The sequence below is a fragment of the Anastrepha ludens genome, chromosome 4, assembly GCF_028408465.1.
Source record: "Anastrepha ludens isolate Willacy chromosome 4, idAnaLude1.1, whole genome shotgun sequence".
Classification (NCBI taxonomy): Eukaryota; Metazoa; Arthropoda; class Insecta; order Diptera; family Tephritidae; genus Anastrepha; species Anastrepha ludens.
The window spans coordinates 101,289,820-101,305,846 of NC_071500.1; the positions used below are offsets into that span (position 1 = coordinate 101,289,820).

Below are 16,027 nucleotides of genomic sequence, written 5' to 3' on the forward strand. Positions count from 1 at the left end.
AACTCCATTCCAGGAAGGGGTATGCAATGCAAAACACAAAACAAGTGAAAATAACACCAACATTTTGTTACAAACCTCATGGCAACGGGCGGGGAGAAAAGGGGGGGATAAAGCATTAAGCAAGAGTGAAAGTTTTAATGTTTCTCCAAATACGTTTTTGCTGGAGTCGGGGTCAATTTGTTTGGCAACTACGGAAAAACAACTAACTATGCGGATACGGGGGTACGGGGTCTGGGGGTCGGGTGTGAGAGGGCATACACACTTTCTTGTGGATATTCACCGTTTAAGTAACGACCATAAGTAAGTTACTAGAGTTGGGTGTGAGGGAGGAAAATGAGGGGTGCGCATAAAATACCTGTATAGCGGAGGGTATTTTCATTTTCGAAATAATTTCATAAAATTTTAACCATAACAAATACAGCATAGCTTCCGTAAATTTTCTGTCTTTTTTAGAATTTTTTATTTTTTTTTCTGTTTCTTGCCTCGCTTGGCTTTTTGGACTGGTGCTGTTGTTGTATACAAATGAAACTCACATCGGGTATATGTTGTAAGTGATGGTGGGCTGCCGGCACCGCTCCTTGTAAATGTGCCCCTTTCAAGAGAGGATCCGTCAAACCTGAGATACCAGCGTGTAGGCCACCGGTGGCCAATGCCAGTGGAAATACTGGGCATGTCTATTATTCGTGTTTTTTTTTTTTGGTGTTTTTGGTGCATAAATGGTATTTTTTGTTCGTTTGATATTCATTGCCAATATGCAGAAAGACGAGGTGTGGCAACGCAGTTGCGGCAGTAGACGAATTTTGACGTTGGTAGTAGTAGTAGTAGTAGTAGTAGTAGTTGGTGGTAGTGGTGGTGAGTAGTAACGAGTAGTAGTAGCAGAAGTAATTACATTTGTTGTTGTTGTTGGTGAGTTAAACGATTTTCGATTTGGTTTTTGCACGAATTACAACAATAAGAAAAGAATATAAAGAAAATATGTGTTGTAATTAAAAGAGATTGTTTGCCAGTATAAAGACACATAGTTTTTTTAAAATAGTTTTGTTTTTCGATTTTTTTTTTTTGACTATCTAAGGGGTGGACGGGGCTCACAATTGTGAGAAAGGGTAAACAAATTAAACATAAAAAAAGATTAGAAGAAGGTACGACAGTTTAACGTAAGGGAAATTATTAAAAAAAAATTATATATTTACTTAAGTCGGGTAACTAAAATTAAAATAAATGCTCTAAGTTAACCGTGGAAATGATACGAGTACGTATATTCGTGTTTTAATAATAAAAATCTCCCACAACATACTGGTATGTGGAGTAGGTGAGAGGCTGTAAAATACCGGGATTTTTTCCAAGCTATCATTAGAAAGAAAACAGTTTCAATGTAACAGATAAAGGTCGGAGGAAATTATACAATTTTCCTAGTTATAGTGCAGGAGATTGTCTCGTTTACTTTAATAGGCTATTACTGGGAAATCTTCCACCACAGAAAGAATGTGATAATCAGGATTGGTGAGGGAGTTGATGGCCGGTTGGTTGGTTTTCAATGTGAGAGAAACTACCCAGGTATGCAAACGAACAATTATACAATACAATAGTTTGGAGTCTTTAGAGAATTGTATTCTAATTAGAAAATAGTGGGAAATTTTGTAACAAAGCTTTAGAATATGCGGTTTTCTTCAGCTTAAGTTTTGAGACAGTATAAATGTACAGCGATTCGGGAGTGTAAATGAAAAGTCGACATACTGCATTAAATTTTAGGAATTTCATTTGTGGTTGGTTGTAAATAACAGCAGTTGAAAATGGTAACGACTTCACACAAGCACATTTGTTAGATCCAGAGAGTATTCATCAAAAAAATGTTTAGTAAATGTTCAGATTCAGTATAAGCGGGAAATTCAATGTGAGATTTTTGTAGAATTATCGCTTTGCAAAAAATAGTGGTAAATTCTTAGGCTCAGTAAAGGAGGCAAATATGTTGGGGTATTTTTGTGGAGGCAGAAAACTGTACGAATGATTAGAGCCGCTTTTTCTTCTAACAGGCTTTCTGGGCTCTAGAACAAGAGTGTAGTAGAGGGAAATGTGTTTTTAAAAGAGTTAGAAATCGACAAGTGACCTATTGGGCGTAAAATGCTAATAACACTATTAGGTAGGATTATTCGAAATCAAAAAGGGAAATTTTTAATGAGGAAATGTCAACAGAATTTGTCCGATTAAACGTAAAAATAACACTAAGAAGTAGATATGGAAAAGTAACGCGCTAACTTTCGCCAATTCTTTTTATTGCGAATTAATAATGGTGATTTCAAAACAATGGTAGCGCAATATGTTGGTCATAAGACTTTTAGGGAAAGGCAACTCGTTTCATCTATACTGAAAAGCATAAAGTCGAATGAAAATTTCCGCCGAAAAAGAAAAAAAAATATTTTAAATTGTAAAATTTATCTTGCCCTTCATCGTAGTTTAAGTTGGGGTAAAAATGGGAATTTTCTTCGAAATGCTCTTTCAAATAGAGAGGACTGACTTTAAGCAGCAAAATCGAGTTTTAGAAGTGTAAAGTTAGTTAAAAATCTTTTATATTGAAAAAATATAGGGATTTTTATGACGCCATAAATAACGGCAAATGCTGCTTTTCGACTGGCTGAATTTGACTGTTGTAAATCGGAAAACATATATGTAATTCGATACCTACATAGATTAGGAAATTATTTTTGCAGTTACAAAATATTGGGAAGTTTGCAGCAATAAAAAAAGAGGTGCGATGATCGCAAAATTGCGAATTTTATAAACGCTTGTTAGCAGTTGAAAGCTATATTAGTTAGGAGAAATATGTTATATTCATAAAATATGGGGAAATTGTATGACGACACAAATAATGGGAAATGCTTAATGATCTTTTTTGACTGAATCCAAGCAAATTAGAAAATATGTGTCGATATTAGACATAGAATAAGAATTTTTTTGCAGAGGAATATTGGGAATTTTTTAGTAAACAAATTAAAGCGAGATGTGTGGAAATTTATTTATTATAGGCGCTTGTTAGTAGTAAAAAGTACAAATATTGTATATTATGTTTACAAAATATAGGGAAATTTTTTTCAGTTCACGGCTGAATCCATATAAGGCAATAGTTTGATATTGCCATAAATATAGATGGCAATTCTTATTGCAGATGAATATAGGGAAATTTTCTGCAATAAAAAGGAAGTATTATAGTTTACGCGAGAAAGGAAAAAGCTACTTTGGGTATATAGGTGATTCTATGGAATTCTTTAAATTTCAAAAAAAGAAATATCACGTATGTAAGTAAATGAAGGGAAATTTTTTAAATTTATCATACGAGGTAGGACATTTGGGAATTTACAACGTGGCAAAAGTTTTTGTCTGATGCGGCGAAGGCAATTTTTTAATATGGTTTAATAAAGTATTAATGCCGAAAGTAAATTTTCGTAACTGAAACGAAATTTTTAGTGTATTGACATTAAAGCCTATGTGGGGTTTTTTAGAGATGAAACGGGAATTTTTAGAATACTACCTTACTACAGGTTTTTGTTTTTGTTGCTTGGTGGTGCGTACAAGAACCAAGCCCTGGCGGCACAGAAGGACTTACCAAATATTCGGGAGGAGCAATACAATATGATTCAGAGCGAACGACCAAAAGCGAACCACCGAGGCATTAATGTAAGGGACACAATGTGGGAAAGAAATCGATTGGTATATAGGGTTGACGCAAGAGATACAAACGAACCTAACAGAGGTTATGATTGCGGTAAGCGACCCAAAGAGGATAGTCATGAGTAAGAGAACAGTACAAGGATGACTACCGGAATACACCACAAGTGAGAGACTGTTAAAAAATATGTCACTTTATGTATGTATGTATGCAGTATGTGTAAGTACATAGTTATGTCCAGGACGACTGGAAAAAAATTTCCTTCGGGATTGGCGTGAGTGTATGTGTAAGTAGTTATGTCAAGGGCGACTGGAATAAAATTTCCTTCGGGATTTGCGTGTGGTGTGTGTGCTTGCTGTTTTGTCAAATTTCTAGTGGTGGTGTGAGTGTATGTATGTACATAAAGTGGGAACTGCGTTTAAAATACTAGTACGGGAATTCATTGGTTTTGTTGTTTTGAAACTTTTAATACGATAAAGGCATGTTGAAAATATTGTAAAGAATTTGTATGGCTATAGATGGTTTCAAAAGAAAAAAATGGTTAATTTATAATATTTGAGAAGATTGCGAGTGAGGGCTCGGGCAGGCAAATATTGCATAACAATATTTTATTTGTATTTATTAATGCATATTTAAAGTTAACTATATTTTGGTGATAAAGTAAGATGTGGCTAAAGATGTTATAATTATTATTATTATTTTTTTTTTAATTTTCATTAAGGTTTCAGGTACTAAGTATAGTTGACATTTAACAAAATCAACGCACAGTAAACATGGGAGCACCGTTCGAATATATGATACGCATATGTATTTATATTTATATATGTATATATATATATATTTGTTTTTTGTTTGAGGATATTAAAGGGATCTCATGAAGGCACTGCGTCTTCTTGGTGGAGCAATGAGCAACTTACTAACAAAAAACTATAGGCACCTTTATAGGCAGGCTGTGGGCTGGATTGGTGGAGGTATTTAATTTTATATAAATATAAAAATTTTGTTTTTTTTTTTAGAATGTAAACGGTTCGTGATTTGGTGGTTTACTTTTAACATTTTTGCGCAAAAGTGGTAATTTCGTTTAAAGTTGATTTATTTCAATTTGAGAAAAGGTGTAATTGAGGTACAAAACAATAAAACAAGTAGTGAGTGGGGAAGTTGTAGTAGTAAACAAAGTACACATACTTTCCAACTGCACACGAGCCCTCCTGCTAGCTAACGAAGAAGCAGTTCTTCAATGTATCAGTAGTTTTCAGATCAGTTTTCTGTTTATTAAATCAGTATTCAAGTTTCCCTGTGGACCCCGAACTAAGTAGACGAACGAGAGCAGAGCGGAGCAGAGTGAAGCGTTTCAAGTGTTGAATATCCTTCTTTTTCGGTTTTTTCTTTTTAGTGAACCAAGAGTGAACCCAACTAATTAAGTTGACGCGAAATATTTTCTTATTGGCATTCTCTCTCAACCAATCCTTGATACACATATATTCTGCGGTGGCATTTCAAAATATATTCAACTTTAAATTTTATTTTCGTATATTTTATGGATTAAGTAAAAGCTCTAAAGCCTTTTTAACATTTGACTCGACGCTTTTCTGTAACTTTTCTTTTCAGTCATGTATGTTGGTGAGACAGGCTTTTTGTTTTCTTACACTAGCGAGCGAGCGAGAACGAACGAACAAGCGACAAAGTGTAACGACGTTGAACTTATCCTAAGAGAAAGTGCAGAAAATATTGAACAAAATACAAAAAAGAAAAAAGTATAAGTAATCAAAAATATTCTTGCTTATTTTTGTTTTTTTCAATTGTTTTTGTATTAAATACATAGCAAATTTGATTAGTTATTAGTGTCTAAAGATATTATTAGTGAAAAATAGAAGAGGGCGGTTGAAATTTTCTACACACTGAATGGGTTGTTTAGGGTAACCAAAATATGCCTGAGAAAAAAATAATAGCAGCAAGAGCATGGATATAAAGGGTGATAAGGGGAGTAGAGTGTGGATTAAAAGCAATGCTGACAATTTTTTTTAGTTCACAGCCCTATCGGGCTTCTGTCGTTTTTCTGCCTCAAGAATTTTTTGCCATTAGGTTCGGTTACGTTAAGTTGAATTGGCTGGCTGACAGCCAACACATAGACCTGTTGGTTGGTTCTTGTGTTACCAGATGGAGCTGGACCCTTATGTTTCTTTGTAGTAGAAATCTTGTAATACGTCTGCTACTTTTGCGAATCTAAGTAAACTCTGAAACTCTAAGCCCGAGAGGCTTCTAACTTCTCATATTGTAGAGCTCCTAAGCATTTCAATCTGGTTCTAGCGAACGCAGGGCAAAACCATAGAAGGTGTTCTAACGTTTCCCTCTCTTCCAGTTCATGGCGAAATCTGCAGCTATCGCTGTTTGTAATTCTTATCTTGTATGTGCGTGCCGCTAGCAGGTTGTCTCCTGTCAGTATACCTAAGATAGTTTTATTCCATTACATGACTATTTCTTGGGTTAAATTATTCAACAGTAAAAATGATTGACGCGAATTATTAGATAACTTGTTCAAACTCGGCCGCCACTTGGAATTCGGAAGCTGCAAGACAGACAATTGATTGAAATTTGGTTTTTGGGTATTCCAAATGGTAGGTTATCGCGGCCCCCGTAGCCGAATGGGTTGGTGCGTGACTACCATTTGGAAGTACGGAGGTTCGAATATTCGTACGTGAGACAGTTTTTTTTTAATAGCGGTCGCCCCTCGGCAGGAAATGGCAAAGGTGAGAGTGTAGTTTTGCCATAAAAAAAAGCTCCTCATAAACAATCTTTTGCCGTTGTGTGTGAATACATCTTAAATGGTTGTGCAGAATTCGGCTCCGAATTTCCCAAGCAGCCGAAGCTTTTATCACAATTTTCTTTTTCACCATAGTTAAAGAGCGAACCCTGTTGGGGGTGGGGTACGGTACACTAGACAGGGCTAATTACCCGACATTCATCGGGAGACCATTACCACTTTTTTAAGCTCCCGACCTTCGAATGCTGTCATCGGAATCCAACGACCACCCATTGCAGACGAAAAGCTTCAACTTCCCCGAGAGTCACGCGTAAACTTGGCCCAATTATGTTTTGGATACTGTAGAAAGTTAAACTCGGTCATTTCTGACTCCGAGCATACGAAACATATGTCCGGCATGTGAAGGCACCCCGCACAACACTAACCACCTTTTCACATGCCCCATCAAACCCACTCATCTAACATCCCTCTCCCTCTGGACCCAACCTGTCGAAACATCAAGTTTTCTGGGTCTACAGTTAGATGAACTAGACGAAGACGACCAGTGATTTACACTACATTGACAGGGAAAAGTTACTGCTACAACAACAACAAAAACCCCTCTTAATCTATCATCCTTGTAAATACTATACGTGTGAGACGAGCGAGTAGAATTTTGCTGCCGAGTATCGATGACGCAGCAGCCGAAGTTACTCTCACAATTTTGCTTCGGATGGCCAGACTTTGTAAGCTATCATTCTTGATATGTAATTACTTCTGAGCTAGCTTTACCCCGACAGTCGGTTCTGGATTATATAAAGAAAAGGGTTGTTAAAACTTTCAGGCACAAGATACTTCATATGCGTACTTGGTTACAGTGAATACAGTGCAATAAAGTGGAAAATTTATATGACAAGAACATGGTTTTAGAGGCTTTTGTCCGACTGCCATTAGGTAAGTCGCCTTAACCCTATTACGCACGTCGTCGTATTCATCGTCGTTCTTACTGCTCATTCCAGAATAATGGAACACGAGCACTTTTATTCAGTGAGAATTGTATATGAAGAGAGCAGGGAGCAGTAGAGCTTATGATGTTTCAATGTGAGGCTCTTGCCTGTCATGAGCAGTAGTCTCTGTAATCAGCATATGATGACAGAAATTCGGGAGAGGGACATTCAATAAATACAAACTGTTATTTGAACTGTTTAGGCCCAAGTTCTTTGAAGCCTTTCATAGCTAATTTCAGAATAATGCATAAGCCTGTAGGGGATATCGAATTACCGGCACTTCTCTCGAAATAACTGAAGATCTTGGAGTATACGATGATCATGAAAATACTTTTAAAAAGCCAAGCTGCCTCTTGTAGAAAATATGAAATGTGTTTAGCGTTGACTGCCTCGAGTTTAGCGTCCTTCGAACTATTTGAGCCTGAAGAGATATGTTGTTACCACCACAAGGTCACTGTCAGCTCATAATTGTGGGATTATAAGTGGTATTACAAAGCAGGCAATTGCTGTGAGATCTTCAGATCTTTTATAATCTTTCAGAAGATCATCAATTATTGGCTCAATAATTTACCAATTTACCTGCTACTTTTCGTTAAACCACTTCGTTTTAAGTGCAAACTCATTGATCTAGCTGACACTTAAATCCCTAAGATCAGCAGTATCGTTCAAGAACGATGAGCCAAAGTGTCTAAACCTACTGGCAAGCAATGCGACCATGTGCCAAAGAAGATGTCTGACAGACTCTCCCTCTTCCTCATTCTTGCAGCTTCTCCAATAGTCGTGCATTCAATATAAGAGCATTTCGACCTAGGAGACAGTGGCCTATGATCAAAAAGCTAGTAACAGTAGAGACGTTTTTCTTTGGCCGATTGAGTAGCGCCTTTGAACGCCTGACGTCTCATTCCGGCCTCATTCTTTTTGTAGCGGCACTTGTCAGACTATCAATCCATCTCGTGTTGACTGAAGTAACAAGGCGACGTATACCACGTAGTTTATAGGTTGAGCGAGGCATACCTGCAATCTCCATATCAAGAGTGAGTCGGGTAGTTGATAATGCACATACGGGCCGCACAAAATTAGTAATCACCGAAAACTACATCGGAATTGTTCGTAAATTTATGAAAAATGAACCGAAATCATCGTTGAAAATCATGGAATCGGAGTTGAATATCTCCGAAACATCGATTTATCACATTTTATCATTTGGGCTTGCGAAAGGTCTGTGCACGTTTTATTCCGCTCTAAAAATTGCTCAAAATTCATCATTCGAAAGACCTCAACAAAGAGGCGAAAAAAGACGAGAACTTCATTTACAACATTGTAACTGGTGATGAAACGTAGTGTTTCCAACATGAACCTGAAACTAAGCGTCAAAGTGCGGATGGAAAGCCCCAGGCGAGCCACCACCCAAAAAATTCTGTTTGGAGAAGTCACAAATCAAGTCGATGTTCATTCGTTTTTACGATTCTAAGGGAATTGTCTATAAGGAGTTCGTGCCAATGGGCCAAACCGTCAATGCAATTTTCTATCTTGGCGTTTTGAAGAGCTTGTTGCATCGCATTCGTCGAATTCGCCTTGAATATCGCGGAAGAGGAAGCAGGCGCTTATTTCATGATAATTCACCATCTCACCGTTCTACTCTTGTGACTGATTTTCGCCTGATATGGCTCTCTGTGAGTTTTACCTATTCGGAAAATTGCATTTGGCATGAAAGGAAAACATTTTGCATCCGTAGAGGCCATCCAAAAGGCTTGTACCCACATCTTGAAAGACATTCCGGTCAATGACCTGAAACACTCTTTCGAAAAGCTTTTAGATCGCGCAACACAGTGTATCGAGGCCAGAGGGAACTATTTTGAATAAATAAACTCGAAGTTATCAGAACAAAGCTCCTGTCGTCTCTATTTTAGCACAGTCTCGTTTATTTTGGACTTCACCTTGTAGTTTCATAAAAGTTCTGTAAGTGGAGTATGCTCGAGTTACTTAGCCTTCTTGGACGGCATACACTGAATAGTGCCAATGATAAGGTAATCTTAGGAAATTTATTGAAAATTTCCACGGAAGCTTTTACAAATGCATTACCATTTAATTTGATTGCAAATTCGTCGAATCTAAGCGTTGCAATCTTCATTATTCAATTGTCAGTATTGCTTTTACGAATTCGGGCAATTGGTTTGTTAATATGGGCTTCAAAATTGCTTAGGTTGAATACTAAAAGATAAATTGTTTTCGTTTTTTTTTATCTCTCTTTTATATTCCAATGGTAAAAGGGTTACACAAACACTTATGAAAAACTAAAAAGTGCTTTCCACTCAATAATTCTATTACTCACTTTCATATACATTTTTTTCTTTACTTGAGGTGATCAAATTAAATTTAAGGCACTAAAAAACTAAGGTAATTTGTATGTGGTTAGAGAGCGGCGGTGGAAATAAGCAAAAACGTTAAAGAAATAAATTTAGAAATGGTGAAAGAAAAAAGATCAAGCGCAAATAATTTATAATACACATGGACATAAGACTTTAGAGAAAGGAGCGGGACGGCGCGGAGCAGAACAAAGTGTTTCGAAAAGAGTAGACAATAGTTTAGTGGAGAGCAACATGGAGCGGAGCGGAGAAATATATTTTTATAAGTACTTTATAAACGTATGGTAGCAAAAATTGTGGAAATTTGTGAATATGTATGTCGAAAATATATATACTTGTATATATATATGTGTTTGTAAGTAAGTATGTGTATAAATGAATATGCAAAGCACAAACTTAGTTGACAAAGTAAATTTGTAAAGGACAAATAAGGAGCAAAAATGTAATAAAAGGCAACTGTGGAGCGCAATAAACAGTTAAGATTTAGAAGTGGAAGTAGAAGAAGAAGAATAAAATGAAAAATAAGAGTGGGTATTTATTTGCTAAGAAAATACATAGACGACTAAAAATTTAATTTTATTTATAAGCGCCGCTGACGGCAGAGGCTGTTTAGCCTCTATACTTGGGCCAAAAAGAGTAAAAGCGCGCGTCAGTAAACGCCAAAAACACAAAAAAACAAAAAAAAAAACGAAAACTGAAAGAAATTTGGAAATGGAAAAGAAAACTAAACTAGTGGAAGGCGAATAAAGGCAGCGAATGGCATATGCCACAGCACGTACATACATATGTACATGCATGCGTATGTATATGTATGCTTGTGCTTGAGGAGCGTCTAACTTAAATAAATGCATAAGTATTAAGTATAAGTAGAAAGGATAATTGTAAATATGTAAATGTATATGTATGTGTGTAACACAGGCACAATATACCAATGCCACAATGCACACACACACAGACCTCAACACATGCTTCACTTAACTCACCCACTAATTGGCAATGGGTAAACTGTGCGGCATGAAGCTGCAGTCGCAGTGGCAAGTCTGTGTGTGCGCGCGCGTATGTGTGTGTAGTCACATAGTTATAAGCTCAGGTGTTTAATTGCATATATGTATATGTATGTGTTATTTTGTAAGATAACTTCTACACCTATGCAGATGTGTAGGTGTGTGTGTGTGTGTGTATTTATGGTTAGTTTACCTCTTGTGCGGGTACAGCATAGTTGCCTTGTATGGTATAGGCTTGTCCGTTTGCCAAAATGACTGGTCCAGATACTTGCGGTTTTGGCCGATACGGTATGGTAGCTCCCCTTGGTGGTGACTGTTTCGTTGAATGAATTGAAAATTTGTAGGTTACAAAACATGGTAAATTTAATTAAACTAAGCAAAGTGCATTTATGCACACACATACACACACACACATACATGCTCTTAGTCTAGCATGCATGCATGATTGTGTATGTGTGTGTGTGCCATTCAACTATGCCAGCACTTTAATTCAATACTCACCTCCAGCATAACGAGACAAATCTGATAGATACATTGAGTTATTTGCTCGGCAGTGCCGCTCAAAGTGACGGCTCGCTCTGTTGAATTTGGCAACATTTCGCTGGCAACCTGAATCGAACAGCCAGTGGATTGACGTATCTCCTTGATTTTTGAGCCACTTTTGCCTACACAAAGGGCCAGAGCGAAAGAGAGAAAGCAAAATGCAAAAAAAAAAAAAGAAAACAAGAAAAGATATTTCAATTACATTAGTGCAAATGGGCCTAGAAGGTAAGTGTATGCTTGTTTGTGTGTGTGTATATATGTGTTTTTACCAATTAACGATCCACATTGACTGGCGGGCACAATTAAACGTATCGGTATTTGAGTTTTGCCAACCTTGCCAACATCACTGAACTGTGAGCACCACTAAAAAGAATTGTATGTATTAAATATGCAAACAAGTAATGGCTCTGTGCTAAAAGGGTGGCAGTGATATTGAGATTAACTTAGATAATATTTCTCGCACTAACACAGACGCAATTTCAAATACTTATGGTTATGGCGCTTACGTTTATTTTAATTATAAATTTATTTCACATTACCAATAAAGTTTTCGACACGAAATTGAAAAAAAAAATTGGTTTGCGGGACTATCTCAGCTTAAAGCTGCAATCAGTGGTGCCGTACCGTAGCGATAGCAATCAGCTATTCTGATCACATATGGGCATCACTGTAAACAACCGTAAGCAGCTGTGAAATCCCTTGAATTTGTTTTGATATTTGCGATAAAAATTTGAATATTAGAAATGAACGACGAAACATTAATTGGCTTAGTGGAAAATTATCTGTGTTTTTATAACAAATTCCAAATGTTGTTGTTGTTGCAGCAGCATAAACATTCCCCATACATATACAGGGAATGCTGCTGCAGTGACAGTCCTTGTCCGGATATAAATCCGGGTCGTTCCTGTTATACCGAACGGACTGGTGTGGGAACGATACAAAAGTTATCATTAAATCCACTTCAATATCAGCTGTTTATGGCTATGACAGCAATACTACAGTACCATTAATTGTAGCTTAAGTTCTTGTTGCGAGAGTATAACCAGACTAGATTTCAGCAGCTCATAAGCCTCAGATTGCGTAGGCATCTGCATAGGATCTAGAAAAGGTCCACTGTCAGCCACGTCGTTTTTGGAATCAATCCCAAGAAACTCTCAAAACACCTTCTTCTCGAATCCAGTGCTATAGCGAGAAGAAATAGTAGACATCCAGGCAGGGTAGGCCCAAAAGAAAGGTGCATATGCTCAACTTAGGTAGGTTGGTAGGTAGAAGTGGCAGTCAGTCTTTAAACCAACTCACTTACACCGTTGCCGATCCATTGGGATACCACCGTAGCAGTTTACCTGCTACTGCTGGTTAAACCACTTGGGTTTAAGTGCAAACTCATTGATCTGGCTGCCACTTATATCCCTAAGGTCATTAGTATCATTTAATAACGATGAGCCAAAGTATCTAAGCCTAAGAGCCATGCCACGCAGGACACTAACAGAGAAGGTGTCTGACAGACTCTTCCTCTTGCTCATGCTTGCAGTTTCTGCAATAGACGCAATGAGGTACATTCAATCCTAGCATTTCGATCTAGACGATAGTGGCCTATGATCAAAGCAACTAACAATAAATACGATTTACCTTGGCCGATTACGCAGCACCTTTGAGCATCTGGCGTCCCATTTTGGCCAAATTATTATTTTAGCATTACATGTCAGACTATCAACCCAACTCGTGTTGGCTGAAGTGCTAAACCTAACTCCGCAGAGTCATCTTACTGAAAGAATTGCGTTTGGACGAGGCATTGTGACGAATAGAGAGACTTTAAGATCGAAGTGCAAACCTTCCTTAGTGTCATTCTAAATTAGAGAGTAAAGTGGAAAGGATGATTATATCCTCATTCTACTAGATGTCGCAAAACTTTCACTTTAAGTAGAATTGGCAAGAGACTTCCGAGTAGATGCTGCTCAAAGTTCTCTCTAGAATGAGAATATCTATTCTACATATTTTACTTCCAATAGTTCCAGAGCGGAACAGGGAGTAGCCGAATGGGTTGTAGGTTTTGCTGTTGGAACATATTAAGACGCACACCACAAATTAGAGGTGGAGAGTTCGGCTTATTTATGTTCCTATATATATCAGGAATATCTTAAAAAGTATCCGATGAAAATAACTGAAAAAGTAGAGAGCTGCTGATTCTGTGAAAACAACAAACAAACAAACATTTTTTTTCAACCACCCAATTTCTACAACGTCCGGGTAGTCTTACCCCTATGAATCAAAATTGAGTCAACATTTCTTTTCGTAAAGTTCGAAAAATTTGCCAAAATTTAAAAAAATTTTATTTCGACTATTTCGAACAATACCAAGGCGAATCTATTAAAGGTGGTACGAGTAAATCAGCTGATTTGTTTTTTTTTTTTCGCCGTGTCCATTGGGCTGTCAGCTCAGTATGAAACAAAGCGAATTCATTCTTTGTTTTCTACTTAACCAATACTTTGCCATGACAATCAAACGTACAAAACATTGTTGTTGGTCTAGTGCCACCACCATTAATGAACGCGCATGAACAATACTTTCGATAAGTTTGCCTTTTTCGTCGGACCTTGTTCTTAGTTTTACAAATTATTTATTCACAGTGCGAACTAGAGGTGGAAAACTATCGATGGCACTATCGATGGTTGGGCGCTATCGAGCCACAATCGATAGCAGCAGACACTTGCGATAGTGGGCCATCCACTATCGATGGTGCCATCGATAGCAGGCGTCTCACACCGCTAAAAAAAATTGTTCGCGCTTGTTCTGTATCAGCGATTTCCAAGAAGAAAAAATAGATAGATATGGAGCGCTTTTTAAAAATAGGTATGTTTAATATATTATACATAAGTATTTTGATCGACAATGTGTGGAATTTAAGGTAAACGTCGAGTGTCCCCCTCAATTATCGACAAGCAGGACTGCGAGTGCAATAGCACTGACTCTGAACCAGATAGGCAGAGTATTACAAAAAAAAGTAAAATTTCCTATGTCTGGAAGTATTTCAAGAGGTCCGACGACAAAAAATTTGCAAAATGTCTTGACTGCGGCAAAGAATACAAGACAAGCGGCAATAATACGTCAAACCTGCACGACCACTTGAAAAGGTTTCATTCTGGCTTGGAAATTAAAAAACCAGACTCTAGCACACGAGCTGTAGGTGCTGAAAGGAACGACACTGCGTCTACAAGCAGCAGTTGCAGATCGAGTATGAACTCTGTAGAGTCCTACTTCAAAAGAGCCGTCTTGTACGATTCGAATTCCAAGCGAAAGACGGACATTGACAAAGCCTTAACTGAGATGGTTGCCAAAGATGTGCAGCCCTACAATATTGTAGAAAATGAATGGTTTGTACAATACACTCAGGTATTGGACCCTAGATACAAACTACCGAGCAAGACACACTTACGAGATGTGCTTATATTAAATTATTTCAAGGCAACCTCTGCCAAGTTATCAGTAATACTTCAAAATGTTTCGGATATACATAGCTATTACATGTGACTTGTGGACATCAAGTGCCAATGCTAGTTTTTTGACGGTGACGGGTCATTTTGTTTATAATCACGAATTAAAAACAGCATCATTGGCTACGAAAAAACTGTTAAGCACAACTAATCACTGTTCGCAAAACATTGCAGATACATTGCGAGAAATATTTATTGATTGGAACATCCTCAATAAAACGGTATGCATTGTAACAGATAATGCCAGCTCCATGCTTAAAGCATGTGAAATATTGCAAATTAGCAATTTGCTAGGCTTTGCGCACACTATTAATCTGGTGGTGCAAGATGCTTTAAAAGTTGATGAAGTAGTACTTCAAGATTTATTTACTAAGTGTAAATCAATTGTTCGATTCTTTAAAAAAAAGCGCTATAGCGAATGAAAAATTTAAATTAGCTTAAGAAGTCTCGGCGTATACTTTGTTGCAAGAAACACCCACTAGATGGAATAGTTTCTATTTCATGATTGAGCGTATTTTAGAAACGAACGATGCCATTGCCAAAGTCTTATTATCAACGACAAATGCACCGCAGCCATTTACTGCTGAGGAAATACTTGCGCTAAAAGATATTGAAAAGGTATTGGCTTTCTTTCAGTAAGCAAGTGAGAAAATTTCTGGTGGAAAGTATGTAACCATATCGCTAATTATACCCATGGCATATGGACTTTTCCGCAAAATCGATAGTGTTTCACCTCTGCTACAAACTTTGCAAGGAAAAACTATGACAAAAATATTAATGGAGTCAATAAAGAAACGCCTTTCCATATATGAGCAAAGGACAGTTTGCATGATGGCTACGCTATTGGATCCACGCTTTAAAAAAATGGATTTCAACACAGCTCAAACGCTAAACTAGCAGCAACATTTTTTGAAAATGAACTAGCAAAATACCCCGTCAAAGAGTCCCTAATTAATCTGCCCGTCACACCGGATACAAGTTCCCAGGACTCTTTGTTTGATTTTTTGGGTGAGCGATCGATGAACAAAGTTGGAAACTCACGAGTGGATGCAATCCTGACTAAAAGGCAATATCTGGAGAGGGCAATTGCCGCTCAAGATATGGACCCTCTGTTATGGATGAAGGTATGCCTAAAAAACGAATTATAAGTTCTATATAATTAAATATATTACTTTTTTCCAGGTGAATCAAACTGAATTTCCCTCTATTGAAAGG

At 37.4% G+C, this 16,027-nt stretch overlaps 1 protein-coding gene across 14 annotated transcripts in view; it reads right to left on the reverse strand.

Moving 5' to 3' along the window:
* The window catches only part of LOC128860394 (poly(rC)-binding protein 3), a 192,025-nt gene that overhangs the window by 39,556 nt on the left and 136,442 nt on the right, over positions 1 to 16,027 (reverse strand). For 8 of the 14 annotated variants that reach the window (XM_054097900.1, XM_054097895.1, XM_054097893.1 and 5 more), the window contains exons 6-9: positions 11,591 to 11,684; positions 11,280 to 11,443; positions 10,972 to 11,091; positions 534 to 674 (exon numbers count right to left, since the gene is read on the reverse strand). In XM_054097900.1, coding sequence (XP_053953875.1) covers positions 534 to 674; positions 10,972 to 11,091; positions 11,280 to 11,443; positions 11,591 to 11,684 — 519 coding nt within the window. The remainder of the gene's footprint in view (positions 1 to 533; positions 675 to 10,971; positions 11,092 to 11,279; positions 11,444 to 11,590; positions 11,685 to 16,027) is intronic. The other 6 variants (XM_054097903.1, XM_054097897.1, XM_054097902.1 and 3 more) reach the window with 3 other exon arrangements.